Source organism: Diadema antillarum, unplaced genomic scaffold (genome assembly GCF_040938485.1).
Source record: "Diadema antillarum isolate AM-2024a unplaced genomic scaffold, OU_Dant_1.0 seq00000460_RagTag, whole genome shotgun sequence".
Lineage (NCBI taxonomy): Eukaryota > Metazoa > Echinodermata > Echinoidea > Diadematoida > Diadematidae > Diadema > Diadema antillarum.
Window position 1 is genome coordinate 3,927,371 of NW_027271431.1, and position 16,484 is coordinate 3,943,854.

General features: G+C 37.1%; 2 protein-coding genes across 2 annotated transcripts in view; both read left to right on the forward strand.

Annotated features, from left to right (window-relative positions):
- Window positions 1–9,479, forward strand: part of LOC139733101 (uncharacterized) — a 102,911-nt gene extending 93,432 nt beyond the window's left edge. Inside the window, exons 8-9 of the mRNA XM_071643943.1 lie at window positions 6,645–6,737; window positions 9,312–9,479. Of these exons, the coding sequence (XP_071500044.1) occupies window positions 6,645–6,737; window positions 9,312–9,479 (261 nt within the window). The remainder of the gene's footprint in view (window positions 1–6,644; window positions 6,738–9,311) is intronic.
- Window positions 9,480–10,040: 561 nt separating this feature from the next.
- Window positions 10,041–13,018, forward strand: LOC139733114 (MICAL-like protein 1). Its single transcript, XM_071643961.1, has 3 exons — window positions 10,041–10,132; window positions 11,272–11,507; window positions 12,938–13,018. The coding sequence occupies exons 1-3, from the start codon at window positions 10,059–10,061 to the stop codon at window positions 13,009–13,011; spliced, it is 384 nt and encodes a 127-aa protein (XP_071500062.1). The 5' UTR covers window positions 10,041–10,058; the 3' UTR covers window positions 13,012–13,018.
- The last annotated feature ends 3,466 nt before the right edge of the window (window positions 13,019–16,484 follow it).

Consider the following 16,484-nt stretch of genomic DNA (forward strand, 5'->3'; position numbering starts at 1 on the left):
CCTCATCCGTTCCAAGAACATCTCTCATCACACCGCTTGACAACATTGTTTCATGTGGCTGCTTTTAGTATAGGAAACTCACAAATTATCTTCAGGAGTCAACAGCATGTGAGGCAAAATTTACACATTTGTGACCAGCTGGGGTTATTCTTAGGTTTGTATGTATTTAGAAAAAGAAAACTTATTTTCAATGCAATACAACTTTTTGAGCACATGACATGACAGTGGTTTTTTCGTTTTTTGTTTTGTTTTTGTTTTGTTTTTCCAAAGTGATTACCGGTAGTCATTGAAGGACAAGTTAGAATGAAGCATTTACTTTTGAAAACTGATTTTATAGTCAGGTCAAGGTTTCTGCAGGGATTTCCTCACTGGAAGTTGAAACTCTAGGGCATATAGAGGCTTAATTTAGAGAAAATAATTTTCAAACTGCTGATAGGAGTATGCTAACATTTTAACATTTAGCAGATAACATTTTATGTACCCATGAAACAAACCAAAAATATATATAGAAGATGAAAATGATGTCATTTCGAAAATCAATTGACTATCTACTCATCCGGGGTGGTATACATGTGTACTAGCACCTACTCTTTCAACTGGATGTAAAGCTGCTGACATTTCAGTCTTTATGAGCAAATCTGTTTATGTTATCTGCTATTACTACTGCAGAAGAGTATACAGTGCATCTACAAATTGCAGTCCAACTTGCTGTATACGCCAAATATTTATGAGTCTAAATTTTTACGAATCAGGACTTCCGACGACTTCATGAGGGATTAAATTTGCAATCTTGGAGTACAGTACTGAATGGAGAAATGTATACATGCATGTCATATTTATGTCGGGACCAAAGTCAATTTTTGTGTGTGTCTTTAAATTTGTTCATAGCACCTGACTCGTGAAGTTTGCAAAAATATTTGACGTATGCAGTTCATTGTATTTCGTCTTCTGCACGCCATTTTTACTACCAAGGAATCTCACTGAATTTAGGGCATTCCATTATGATAGACCACTTCAATAATTGATACTGTCTGAATGTCTATATAGACATTTAAAAACTGAATATCAAAGGAAAATAGACGGTATGCATCAGAAAGCTTGATAGACAAGCTAGGGCAGGTTTCAAACAGTTCAGCTTTCTCGCCCTATCTGGCTTGAATGCAGCAAATTTGAGATGCAGTCATTTGTATAGCAAAGAGACTTGTTAGGGTGTAGCCAAGAATATTGTTTGGTTTAACATTGGACAAATGTCAATGTGCAAGTGTTCATTATGTTAAGGTACAAACATGCACACACACACACACACACATACCCCACCCAACAGAAGATACTGTCCATTGTATCATGTTCCTTTGCCTATCTTTTTATGACTCTTTGAAGTTGTCATCAAGTAGATACCAGGACAAATGGTTATCAGAGAAGCAAGTGCCAGTTTAATCAAGTATCTTTATCAGGGAAAAAAGATTTAATGAAAGCTGATTGGCTGATGATGTTGAGATATACTGTGTCTGTTTTGTCTCCGTTCCCGGAAACGCTGTGTATTGAATGGAGATGTCATTCTAATCGGAGGGATTTATCTTCCCCTGTGTGTGTATGTTGGCAGGATAGGATGGAATTCTATGCAAAAATATGTCTCGTTTCAGAGAGGGGAAAAAAAAACACTGTAGCTAGCTTGTACGTCATGGTCTGTTTAGCAAAGTGTATCTAGTTCTCTGAAGTCCCTGTGCCTTGTGTGAACATGATATTAGTAATGGCTGTCTTCAATGGACTTTGAAGACTTCTTGAGCTCATCTCCTTCCGCTTGATCCATCTTGTATCTGTGCTGGATTAATTTCAAATTTTACTTGATGCTTTTGTTTTACTTGTGAGCTTGCCTGTGGTGACACGGTTCACATTGGTCACTCGTTTCTGTCAAACTGACCAATGGGTAAAACCATGCCTTTCTTTCTCTATGAGCCGTTTAATTTCGAGGACATCCTGACCGAATTTTACATCGGGAAACCGACGTATTTCTCCTACGAGGTAAGCCCAGGTGAAGACATTAAATGTGTTGACTATTGAAATATGACACATGGAAGAATTTAAAGCCGTAATGCTGTGAATGAAGGAAGTTCACCATTGCTTGAAGATGTCACTCTTGTTATGTTGATGTACAGTGGAGAAATAACAGGTGAATTTGGGGGATAGAAAAGGTCTTATAATAGGTGGTAGATGCATCTATTTTGAAGCCAATGTGGTACCGACGTTCCAGTCTGTTCCCTCTTTATGACTGCTAGTATTTGGATGATTTGGTATGCTACAGTTGTCTGCATTTTCACCTCCTAAAAGTGAAATTATATTCAGGTAGCATATGAAAAAGTGGGCATTGTTCCCTTGCACTCCCTTAATATGAGTACCGACAGGAGTGACTGAAGAATCATGCTCTCAAATCTTCTTTTTTTTCTGTATTTAATGAGACAAATATTGTGTAGACCCTGTAAAGGAAAATGCTTTCCTGCATGGCTCACAAATTTATATTTCCTAGCGGATGACGCAGTAAAGTGTGAGTCATCCAGTTGTCACATCCACAACAAAATATTTTGATACATTGCGTGCATTGTTGTGCGGGTGTGATACAGCTGTAGCTCTCATACTGTTGTGTAATGAAATGTGAGGCTGGTGTCTTTTTTGAGTTCATTGCAGAGATTACACAAACCTTTAATATTCTCCAATATTTTATTTCTTGATACACATATTTATCTCTTGCAGTACATTTGTGTTTGTTGATTACCTACGTTGAGTAGTTGACAGAATGAACAAACTTCTCTCTCTGATTGTAAGTCTTTGAAGGTGGCATGGAGCTTAAATTGCTTATATTGATGATGTTCATGATGATGTTCATAATGCTTGAAATATGGTGATGATTATGAACTCAATGATATAATTTATGATTATGAGTAGCAAATATTGATAAATAGTCATAGTTCTGTTTTGCTGCATAGGATTATGATCTGTGTGATGGTGACACTGTATGTGATGATTATGAGGATGATGATGACGATAATTATCATGTTGAGTAAATGATTGCAATGAAGGTGAAGATGATGTTTTTAGTGGTGATGATGATGATGATGATGGTGCTGATAAAATTTTCTTTCCCATGGCTGGTCATGATACAAATGAGACTTATAACTCGTATTGGATTTGTCTTTGTTTTGTTTTGTTCATAGTAGTGCTGACTTTCAGAGATACATGTAATTGACTGGTATCTGTGCACATGTTATCATTGACATGTAGTACGCTCCATGTGTGCCATTGGTCCAGTAGGTTTTTCATGATTTTATTGGGATTGAGGGTGGCAGAGGTTGCTGGGAGGGGAAGATGGGGGCAGCCTAATTTGGTGATGATTCAGTTTTTGTGTGATGACACATTCAGTGGCGGGTCCAGAGGGGGGTGCACTGGGCGCGCACCCCGTCTTTATTTTTTTTTTAAATATAGGAAATAAAAAGACCAAAAAAAATGGTGGTGGGAGCGCATCGCCCCCCTTTAATTCTGTAAAGGCGCCTCCCCTTTATGAAATTCCTGGATCCGCTCCTGACATTTCCTACTTCATTTTGTTGTTGTTCTGTGATGGATGTTGCCATGTGATCATATTTTATCATCTCTTTCTTCATCATTTTTCTGTCCTTTGTTTCTCTCTAAGCATGGTGGTGATGACTTACTGATGTAAACCTTTCTCATTGTCTTCCAAATTTCTGTCCCCTGCCATGGAAGTGTCCTAAGATTGGTTGCTTGTGCTGTAAAAGCTTCCTTGCTTGCATAATTATTGCTGTATTCATCCTTCAATGGAGTATCTCACTGAGCAGCCAGTGTTTACGAACGTAGCCAATCTTAGCAAATTTTAGGTTTTGTAAGGGTTTGTAAACTGTGGCAATCAAATTCACAAACAGTTTTCATTGTCGCAAAAAAAAAAATGAATATGTTTAAAAATGTTTTGGTGACATGTATAGATGTACACGTTTAGTATGACAGTGTTGTATAATGTGAAATTCCAGGCTCATATGAGCATATATTCTCTAATGCAAATGAGAAAGTATTGTAGTGAGGATGAGTAGTGTAATTCCACAAACCACAGAGTTATGTTGGACCATTAGGACAGATTAGTGGTGTAAACAGGCAGCTTTGCCCTTCCTTGAAGGCAGCCTAGGTCCAGTAACCATTGGTTACCTAAAATCCTGGAAGAATGCCAAAATTAGTTAATATGGTTTTGAGTGAAAATATGAAAGTAAAGTACAGTAAAAGTCAATATTGTGTATGGAGCAACCAATTACATCTACTAGCTAGGATTCTGGTAGAATATTTGAGAGTGCAGTGAAAACAAACTTAACACCTTTCATTTAAGATTCTGAAATTTGTCAAAAGATTCTAGAAAAGCTCCACAAGGTTTCAGTTGGTTAAGGGTTAGCAATACACAGCACATAAAATCAGTAGGATTCAAGTTCATGACTTTTCATTTCATCAATTTCAAGATGGATTAAGAAAATGTCTAATGTATTAGTTTCCTATGAAGAAACATATAAATTATATAATCTGCTCTTAACCTCTTTGAATGTTGCATGTATGAGGACAGCTGTGCATGTCTGCCTTGCATGGGTTGTTCATATTTCATCTTTTTTTGAATCCTCAGAAAATTTCACCAAAGATGGTAAGCCTCCAAGTCCTCAAGCTTTGATATATGAATGTAGGTGTCAGTTGAAAAGAATCTTCAGAATTCTTGAGAGTATGCATTTTTGTTGCCAGAAATCAGTGTGTGTACAGTGACAGTGTCTGATTAATTGATATGTTAATCAGGATAACACTTGTGAGTGATTGCATGCAGGATTTGATTTGTATTCAATACCATACTGTATCACTTCAAGTAGATATCATAGCTCAACAATGAAGCATTTAGAGCTCAAATTTGAGCTCCATGAGACATTAAGTAATGCAGACAAGGAAAGGAAGAGATACTGAGATATTTCATGACACCCTTTTCCCCTCACTAAAGATTCTATCAGGCACAGCTGGACATTTTATGGGACAGTCTGCAGTGTTAAGTGTCCTGTTCATTTGGCAGATAACAGTCTGATCGAAGTGTTTTCAAATCTGACTTCTCTTTGCAGTAATGTCCTTTTAACTTCTCTTTGCAGTAATGTCCTTTTACTGCTGTTGCCGTTGATCATGTTCCGTCCTCGTACATGTTCTGGAAATTCCACCATTCAGCAAACATTAAAACTTAATACCCCATAAGGGGTTAATTAAATCTTGTAAAACACTTGTGCCTAAGTGATTGTATCATCGGTTTCATGAAAGATTTCAAACAGATTTAATCAACATGGTTGTAAGAACCATTAAAAAAAAAAATGATGAAAGAAAGACCTTTTTAATCAATGAGTGTGCAAAACCAGTTGGTCTGTTGCATAATCTGAGTTTGTATTTAAGGCTAGGGATTTACTTTTTATCACTTTGAAAGAGAATCGTTCCAGTTGATATGATTCTAAACAGCTTATCTGTTGAATTATGTGACTTCATGAAAGATTTGCAAAGGATTCATGTTACATCTACACAGAAAGAGATGAACTTTAAATGGTCATCCAGTATGCATTATCTTCACATTTGTTTGAGATCCTCTCTTCAAGCTTAATTTTTCATTTTGAGTTATATTTCTCTTTTTCATCACATCGTGTGTTAGAAATCCCTATGATTTTGTGTTGATCTTTTGGGTCATTTGCAATTTCACTTCCTGCTCATAGAAAAAAAAAAAAATCTGCAATAATCTCTGTTATGCTTATTCATCTTGTTTTGCAAGTTCAAAAGTTTACTTCAGTTTGTTTTTAGTGAAGTATATCTCAGTGAGCCAAAGTGTAAAGGGTATTTTGAATTCAGTAGGAAAAATCTCTTTTTAAAAATAATTATAGTTCTTGTAAGACTCCAGATGAAAATCAATGAAGTGATTAAGTCATCCTCATCATTCTAATAATATGTATGAATAACTTGATCTTTTAAGTTGTAAATTATGCTGAATTTATTCAAAGGTTAGAGAATTTCTTCATGATTGTACGTGTTACTGATTTGATTCTCCATTAACCTTTTGTATGCTCTGAGTGCTGATTGGCACAGCAAACCCCATAGCATTGTACACACTGTCCAAAGTCTCTGGCACAAAAAGGGTTTCGTTTGTATCTGTATCAGGCATAAATGCTGAAAGGTAAGTACTGAGAAAATTTCACAAGCAAAGAGACTTTGCCTTTTAAATAGTCAATATACCATATTACCAGTATACTGAATACAAAATTTCGCCTCTGGCATTTATACCAGTTTCTTGGAGAGTGTAAGCAGTTATTACTCCTGAAGTTCATAGCACAAGATATATGGAAATAGATTATTCAAATCTTTTCATTTAACCATTCTTCTCTCTTTCCTCATATAGGTGATATGTTTTCTGGGCAGAAGTAACAGATATGAAAAATATGTAGAGATATGTCCAGTTTTTAAACACTTATCGTGATAATGTCTTAAGTATTCCTAATCTCAAGTATCATCCCCAGTTTTTGTCCTAGTTATAGTAATTAATTTCTGTTGAATTGACTTCAAATATTTTATGTATTTTTAATTGTTTTGGATAGCCGGAGAGACCCAAGTATGCCCCTCCACCGGTCAGGACGCCATCAAATGTTGGAAAGAGGCGAGCTCCTGCACCCCCTGCCATGAAGAGAGAGGTACGTCCTGAAAGTTTCAAACTTTTGTCATTCTTTTGCTCAAGATCATATACTGTAATAATCATCTTGCTCCTATCCTGGCCACTCTGAGACCTACAGATCAGGGGTGGTATTCTGAAAGTCTTCCTAAGTTTTTTTTTTTCCTAAACTTTCTTCCTAAGTCAGAAAGTTAGGAAGTGCCTGGGAAAGACAGAATTGGTATTCTAGAACACCAACTTCTTTGTAAGTCAGAAATTTGCATAACTATCTCATCCTCATTTGCATATTTTCCTAAGTTCTTCATAAGTTTAGGAAAAAAAAGTTAGGAAGACACTTGGGAAGAAACTAAGGAATATTTTCAGAATACCACTTATAAAAAATCCTGATTTTGGAAGAAATTTCTTCCTAGGAAGGATTTCAGAATACCACCCCAGATGCTAGTCGTTATGTTTGAAAACAGACCTGCAAAGCTCATTGTATTTGCAAATGATGACCTGATAGCCAAATGCTTCATTTCCTATTATTCCAGTCATTCATGAATTGGTTATAAAAAAATGTAGTATTTGATTTCTCAATTTATGATCATCATGTAGTGTGAAATATGGAGTATTGTGTTTAATAACTATAAGCCAGTTCATGGTTCCAATCTGAGCATGTGCAGTTAAAGGTCATTGCAGACCTTCTCTTGAAATGGATTTTCAACTGAGGTATTCAAAACCTAGATAGGGCTTCATGACAACTGTGTTATAAATGAACCAGGTGCAGATTGGTACATGTATTTACCGATGAATGTGCATTCTTTTCAGCAACATTAACAAAAGCCATTCATGTAGCACTGGCATGTAAATTACCACTTCCTGCATGGCTGTTTTCAACTGCTCTTCTTGAAGACTATTCCATGTTTTGCAAAGTCTGTGGTTGGAGAGGTCGTTGCAGACTAGTGCTAACTGTGAACTGGCTTATTGCGAAGGAACTGGCCAACACATCTAATTTAATGCAAAAGAAATGGTATTGTACACTTAGGCTAATTTACAAATACGCTGATACAGACACATCATGTAATTTTCACTGAAATTTGATGCATGAGAAGGATTACATTGTAGATGGAACTGGTTAGTGGCATTAAATCTGCACACAGATCAGAGCAAAGTTATCAAGAGTTGCCAATTTGAGACAAACATTTCTTTGCTGTCAGTATCTTCAAACACATGTTGCCAATTTAAGGATTTGCTTGAATATATGAAGCAATTTCAAAACTTTTCTTAAATCTGCAACCAAAATAAACAATTAATTATCACAAAACTAGTGCAAAAATAAAATAAAAGTTTTAATTTTGTCCTTTGATGATAAAGCTTTTTGCCTAAGTAGCAATAAGTGATGAAAATAATGTAGTATAAAGAGCACAGCATGAAATCACAGAATTGTGGTTTTAAGGACTTGATGATGGGTCAAAGAATCAAGCTGAATGTAGTTTGATTGCCAGCTTTGGCCATGCAGAAAGAAACAAGCCAGCATAAAAGTTTGTAATCTCCCATTGTATCCAATTACAATCAGAGCTTTGATTGTAAAGAATAGCTGAGAAGTCAAATCTGTTCACTTAAAACAATCTTGGATGGTAGTCACGATAGGTCTCAATATTAGGGAGTAGTAGAAGTCAGCTCAATACAAGATAGTATGGATTTCCCATCCTTGTGGAGTTGCAGCCAATGAGATGGTTTGTTTCATTACACAAAGGAACATAGAGAAGACATGGCATATGATCAAGTTTTACTCTTCTTCAGCATTTTTCACAGAACGTCTTCAAAAGCCATTCTTTATCCTGTTATTTACAAAAAGCTGTAGAGAGAATACCATTCAACAGAGCTGTCAGGTCTCCCTGAATCAGCAGGAGACCTCCAGAAAACTTACACATCTCTTCATGTCATGACAAGAGAACATACTGTAAAACCAGATTTTTATGCCTCCGCCACGAAGTGTCGCCAGAGGCGTTGTGTTTTCGGGTTGTTCGTCCTTCCGTCTGTCTGTAATCAATTTTGCAGGACAGGGCAACTAAAAAAACGTTTTAGGTATCCTAATGAAAGTTGGCATGTATATGTATGAGCGGGTGAAGTTGTACCTATGAACTTTGAGTGCACATGCTCAAGGTCAAAGGTCAAAAGTTCAAGGTCAATATATTCGCATGCATTTGTTTTTGCGCTAGTTTCTGGTTGCGTGAAATGCATGAAAATTTCCACTTGCAGTATGTGGTACGTCTGCTGAACATGATGCCCAATACTGTAAAACAAGGGATTTTCACATGCATTTTAATTTTGCAAATTTTGCAAGAGCCAAGATTCGTGAAATTATCACAGATGCACGTGAAAGTTCTCGTCTAAACTATACGCATTGAATGTTGACAGGCAATTCGCGAAAATTTCATGCTGCGAAAAAGGCCGTCAGCGAAAATAATGTGTTTTCTATTTTCCAATTTTTTCTTCAGCGCTTAGAAACATTGTAATAAGCGCTTTATAAATGATATTTATTATTATTATTATTATTATTATTATTATTTTACAGTATCTCTTATGATCTGCATGTTTGTATGTATGTTGGCAGGTTGGGAAGGACCACATAGACACGTGTGTGATCCAACAAGAGCTTCAAGAGATTGAGAGCAGACAGAGAGAGCTGGAGCAGAGAGGGGTAGAGCTGGAGAAGAAACTTCGCCAGGATGGAGACGGTGAGTTCACAAGTCTCGAGAGATTTGCCCAGCAGCAGCAGTAGAAATCCCTGCAATCTGATTGAACCCAAGCTGGTGCCATTTTAGGCATTTGCCTCCTTGTGCTGGATGGCATATTTGTTTTATAATCAACTTTTGCCACATGAGGAGTACATACATGTAGTACATCATGATCATAATCAAGCAAGTTAGCCATGCATCTTGATGTTATGGGAGTATCCCACATTGCCCTGACATTTTCCAGTACTGGTTTCTTCAAAGTTGCATGATATGTGGAATATAAGAGTGAACTTCCTGAGCCTATGAAAACAGTAGTCATGTATAAACTTTTTATTTAGCTGTGTACAACTTTGTTTTGAAATGCTACAGACTTTGATTGTTCCAATAGATCAGGAATATACTTTTTGTTGTTGTTGTTTGAAATTACTTGTTTGACCCATATCTTTCTGCTGCAGTGGAAATGGGAGCAGCAACAACTGTAATATCAAAATAACACTGAGTGCATTTTGTCTTGACTACATTGTACAATTCCTGAACTCAGTTTGTTTTTAATCCACATTTCACCCCTGACCTCTGACCTCTGCCTGTGCTGACCCACAGACGATGCCACTCATGATGACAGTATGCTGGCCGAGTGGTTCGAGGTGGTCAACAAGAAGAACCAGCTAGTCAGGAGGGAAGGAGAGTTGGTCGCACAGTAAGCAATCATGATCCATCCCTATTTCTGCCTTCAAAAATCCCAAATCCCACATTGACATACATGTACTTGCCTCTATTCCATGTGGAATCATGGTGTTCATCTTTTCTGACTTGCCTTTCTCTTTTTAATTCCTTTGTTGCCGTGGAGATCACCCACAGCTTCCCTCAAGTTGCTTTTCAGTTTTTAATTTCCATTGTCACCCACCCCTTCTCCCCCCCCCTTTGCCCTCCCCTACGTGTGTAAGCCTTCCTCTCTCCCCCACAGCCCTCCTCACCATTAAGTCTACCCCTCAAGCTTCCTCCCCCCCCCCCCTCCCCCATATCTTGAAGATTTCCTGTTTCAAAAAGAAAATCGCATATAGGAGAAATATTATATGAATCATGATACTATCACATGTCAGCACTCACTTGGCATTCACTGCATGCTTCTTGGACAGACAGACAGACAGACAGGCAGACAGACAGACTGAGGGGGAGAGAGAAAGGGAGAGAGAAGGCAGCAATAAATGTCAACTCTGTGCAAAATTGGGCAAACATCCAAATGAAATGTCAACAAAAAATTGGATCTCTCTGTAATGATTTTATCCTGCAGCTGGCTTGGTTCATCTCATAGAATGGAGAAATGAAAGATTCCTGTCATCATGGATACCATATTAGGGCATGCATCCAAAAAGTACCAGCTGGTCAAGATCCTCAAGTATCTACATATTGTACACTGTGTGCTAGCTGTTGACTGAACACAATGTTGTACCTAGTGCCAGGGTTGTCTTAAATGCCAAAATCTCTCCTCTGTGTCTTTTCCGTAGCACTACTTTTGATACTAAATGGTATTAGTGTGACAGTCACAAACCATGAATATGAACTTTTCACCCACTGTGATTCTGTAACAACACAAACAAATTAGTGGCACAGAAAATATTTAATTCAGGCATGATATTCTGTAGATTTAAATCAATCTGATTTATTAAATCAATCTGATTTCAGATTTTTTTTGTTCTCACGTCTACTTACATTTTGCTTTTTCCATCTCTCAAAATCACCTGAATTTTTTTATTTCTGATTTCTTCAACAAACATCAATATCATCCATGTTAGTTTCCATTTCTCTCTCTTACTTTCTTTCCATTCACAATCCCAGAGCGCAGCAGCAGGAGTTAGAGCTGCAACATGCTGAGATTGAGTACCAGCTCCGCATCATCCTCCAGAAGCAGGAGCACGAGCGCATCGATGCCGACGCCCAGCAGGAGGAGAAGCTCCTAGAGATGCTGGTGGAGGTGGTTGCTAAGAGGAACCAGGTGGTGGAGAGACTGGAGGAGGACAGACTGAGGGAAGAGGCTGAGGATAGAGACATCCAGGCTCTGATGCAGACAGGTGGTGAGTCACTTTATCACTTTAATTAAAGGGGAAATCCAGTCCAAAAACTAGAAAAGCACTCTGAGAACGCAGGCCTCCGCCAAGCAGCTACTTTCCACCAATGATCTTGCTCTTTCATAGAGATCGGTGATTTCCACCCAGACGTAGGCATGCATGCTTAAAATCGCCTGATTTCCCAATACAGAAGCCTTTTGTTTTGTTATAAACCCTCAGCTGCGGGTTCATTCACACACATCAACTTCAATCATGATTCACATTGTGCTTTATTGCGCTCTGCTTCACACATACACAGGCAAGAAAAACATTATTTTGTGATCTAAATCGAAATCAAATCAAATCAACTCAAATTGCACCGGTTCGAGCGAAGCTAAACTGTGCACCTTGCGATGTGATATAAAAACAGGAACGATACTTATTTCACTCAGCGTTCATATTCACATCGCACCTCAATTGATCGTGACTAATAAAAAAAAAACATGACTATTTCAGAAGTACGTAGATCAAGATTTAAATCTCACTAATAGTCATGATCATTATGTCTGCACACATTATGAAAACAATGTTTTTTCCATCACGACTCAAATCACAAGCCAATAATCACTAATATTGATGGCTGTGTGAATGGACATAATGTTGACAGAATAACTTCCTCTTTTAATGCTTGACATATTTGGCTCCCAAAAATTTTGAGAGAAATGCAGTTTGTGTCATGAAAGTGTGAACATCCTTTGAATAATGATTCTGTTTTTGCTTGATCAACTCCCTCCAAAAGATTCCAGCATCATAATGTTTTGCAAATTGTGATACAAATGCCTGCATCATTGAGTAGGTTGTGATATAAAAGTATAACCATACAAAATATTAGGTTTGCTTCCTCTGTAGGGACATTTTCCTCTCATGTCATTGAAATTTTAGCAGAATTTGACCCTGTGATTATAAGGCCTGTGCCTACACCTTGACGTATGAATACCACATATTTCTGATGTGATAAAAAAAAAAATGTGTGTTTAAGCATGTAATCTGGTTAACCCTTTGAGGATGGACTGATTTTGCTATGACATGTATTTCCCATAGACACCTGCCTGAGTATTCTTGGGACTCGTCCTCAACGGGTTAAATGTATCTACATTACCACTATTCTGTCATGTTGTGATTTTGTTAGCTATTTTTTATTATTCTATTACTGAGTAAAATCATGAAAAATTGTGAAAATTAACTGATTTGAATGATATCTCATTAACCGCTTTCCTTAACCCGTTGAGGATGGTTTGATTTTGCCAAAACACGCATTTCCGACAGACACTTGCCCAAGTATACTCAGGACCCGTCCTCAATGGGTTAAAGATAAAAAGGGTGGATGTAGACCTCTGCCTTTAATATCATTTTACTGCTACAGACTGTACTTGTATTTTCTTCTTTTCTTCATTCAGGTTCAGAGAAGAAGAAGGAGAGTGGGAAGGAGAAGAAGCAAAAAAAGAAGAGTAAATTAGGACTTATCAAGTGAAGAGTGGTGAATCAACCCATCTTCTTCAATATACCTTCCTTTCGCCTTTCTTAAGGAGAAGAAGCAAAAGAAGAGTAAACTAGGACTTATCAAGTGAAGAGTGGTAAATCAACCCATCTTCTTCAGTATACCTTCCTTTCGCCTTTCTTAAGGAGAAGAAGCAAAAGGAGAGCAAACTAGGACTTGTCAAGTGAAGACTGGTAAATCAACACATTTTCTTATACCTTCCTTATGCCTTTCTTAAGGACAAGAAGCAAAAGAAAAGGACTAAGCAAGTGAAGACTGGTAAATCAACACATCTTCTTGTACCTTCCTTATGCCAGTCTTATGGAGAAGAAGCAAAAGAAGACAAGTAGACTATGACTTGTCAAGTGAAGACCGGTGAATCAACACATCTTCTTAAATTCAGCAGACACTATTGGTCTGTGCTGTTATTGTCTTCTTCAATAGGATATACCAGACAGGAGTAATTCACTGAAGGGGATAGAGATTTAGCCTTCAACCAGTCTGGTAGGAAGACTCGAAGGGAAGGGTTGTAATGTTGCTGTATCTGCTCATGGTTAATTAGCTGTGTATTCTCATGCCATTGATCACAGTGAATTTTATCCTTGATCTTGATGACTCACATGGCAATAGAGTGAAGAACCCCATAAAGCATTTGCTGTATGTGGTTTTAGAAATTTGGACTTGCAGAACAATTTTATGAGTGGTTGAAATCATGATCAAGAACTGTGACGACAAAATCAGAAATAAGTGTTTTCCTTTTTCAGGTGAAAATTAAATGATTTCCCACTCAGAGATGATATACGGGGCATTTGTATTTGGGTGGCGATAATTTTGCAAATTGTGAATATCAGTTAGCTCACAGAATTCACAAAATACTTGTATAAAATACTGCAAAATATACCATGTATACAGTATTTAAGAAGCTTCTTCAAGGTTGTGATATTACCTGAAATGGTTGTTAAATCTACAAGATCTGCCCATCACAGGTACTCAGCACAATGTGTAATATTCAAGCATAGGGTCTTTAGTGAAGTCCCTGATACTCAAACTTCCATTTCAAATGGAGCTATCAGCTGTGTGTGGCACTGTGCATGGGTCAGATTTACTGCCATGGTCTGTGAGATGAATATTGACGCTTTTTCCCAGCAGAATTTGACTTGCATAGGAAATCAAAAATTGATGACATTTCCTCTGTATCTGTGAGTAGAGAACCGTTTGTGTCTCACTATGTACATTGTACACCTGTGTATGCAGCAGTAAGCAGTGAGCTACACGTACATATACAAAATTTTAATACAAACACTCATAGTCTATATGAGACTGAACACTGTACATTTAAGATGACCGGAGTACTGTATGTACCAAGAAATGTTAGCAAAACAGGGTATTGTAAACCCACAGCTTGTGTTTTTTTAAGCAATATATTTCATAAAAAGGAAAGAAGTATGATTTCCAACAAATACATGACCCAGTGAGCACATTTCTCAGTTAGATACTTATTTAGAGTCAAGTTTGTCTTGGTTTCGAAAGTACGACGTGCAGCTGCCATTTCAACTTTGTCAAGCTGGCAAAAAGTAGAGTATACCAGTGACTACACGTATGTGCATTACACATAAAGCTGTAGTGTAGAATTTAATGTGCAGAAAGCTTAAAACTCTGTACGACCATAAAGATGCATGTGAAGTGTACATTGTAGAGTTGTATTCCTAAGGTTGTGTGATTATATACCATGGATTGAAGAAGTGGAACCTCTATGCTTGATGTATTTCAGATGGGAATAAAGCAAAAAGTACAGATGCACAGTGTTGTACACACTCAAAACCCACACAGATTTATCCTGACATGAATACATACACACACACAAACAGCATGTACAATATTGTATGTATATATTCACCCAAATTTATTTGTTCCTCATACAAGTATTTATTCACAGGGTCAGCTGAAAAATCAGCCGGTGTCTTTTTTTGTCCCCTATTGTTCAATGTAGGTTTGAATATCAGGCTTTGGATGCAAAACCACTTTGTTAAATTTGCTTTCATTCGTGGTACTAAAATGAAGAAACAAAGAGCTAGTTTGCTACAAAATGAGACATTTTCTTTTAGTTCCTATGTGTGAAATGACACACAACCAATTGAATGTTATCATCAGGGTTTGAATCTGCAAATGCCCCAGTTTGTGACATGTCTATAGGAATGTGGGTTTGTCAGTCAAAAATGTGTACAGCTGTAGTATGTCCTTCTTGGTCTATATGAATTGCAATAGCGCCCTCTTGCTACTCACATGCTTCAATTCTGGCCTGCTGAAGGGTAATACACACCACTTCATCGGATGGAGATGATTTTAATGTGTAGTTCACTCAGCTCAATTTGTACAGTGTATTCATTGACATAAGTGTTATGTATAAGGGAATGAGCTGGTGTTTGTGAGATACTGAAGTTGGCTCTGTATTTCCTTGTGACAAGCACTGAAAAGCAATCACTACGGTAACCCTGTATTTTTACACAATGTTAACTACTCGTGCTGAATCTGACATTTTGAGTGTTTGAATTTCACAGAAATGCCGGCTTGAATTGTCACACTGTTTTACATGTCTGAAAACTTGTTTTGCTATCATGCATAGACATACAATGTTGTATATGTACATAAAGGTTAAGATATTATATAAGCTTTAATATATTATCTTGCTATGTTATATATTACTGACTAATGTTTTTTAAAATTTTCACATCTTGGTTTGTTTGATGCCTTGTTTATTTGTGTCAGCCATTTTTCAGACTGCATCATGTTCTTCCATTTTATGTTGCTTTAAATATCTCATGGACGTGGCATCATGATGGTGGCTAATTTGTGTCTATATATTGTTTTATCTATTTGTATGCTTGTACTGATCTGAAATCCACAATTTGTTATTTTTGTTTGTTATAATGTTAGTGCTCCTTTTTTTTAAAGGTCTTTTCTCTTTGCTGTATATCTGGACAAAAACAAAATCATATTAGGCTTTTAATGAAATGATGAGCAGGAATATTGTGTGATCATCTTAATTCTCTGCAGCAAATTGTCCTCTCATCTCTTCAAACTTTCTTTTGTTTTGTAAACAAAGCTTTAATTGAGACTGACACCTTTTTCAGTATATGCCTTTTAAACCTTTATATGTAAAATTTGATGCCATTTTAAAGGAAAAAAATACTTATTACAGAGATGTATTTCATGTGTGAATCAACATTTCTTTTTGTTCCTTTTTTTAACACTGAGGTGATTGAGAAGGGAGGTACAATGTATGACTAGAATAATTCTTGCCCATGAAGTAAGCGACAAATTTTCGGAGCAAATAAGTGTTGGGTCTGTCTCTGTGTATTTGTAAAGAGGCAAACTGGAATTACCACATGTATGACAGCCTATTGGTAACAGGCTCACAGTAATGTTGAAACAACTTTTATGCAAAATCATCAGTATTGGCACTGGCT

What these genes read in the sequence shown, in the direction of transcription:
- LOC139733114 (XM_071643961.1), top strand. Translation starts at nt 10,059, where the DNA reads ATGCTGGCCGAGTGGTTCGAGGTGGTCAACAAGAAGAACCAGCTAGTC. An exon ending in GAAGGAGAGTTGGTCGCACA is followed by an intron (nt 10,133 to 11,271) that starts GTAAGCAATCAT and finishes TCACAATCCCAG; the next exon opens with AGCGCAGCAGCAGGAGTTAG. An exon ending in GGCTCTGATGCAGACAGGTG is followed by an intron (nt 11,508 to 12,937) that starts GTGAGTCACTTT and finishes TTCTTCATTCAG; the next exon opens with GTTCAGAGAAGAAGAAGGAG.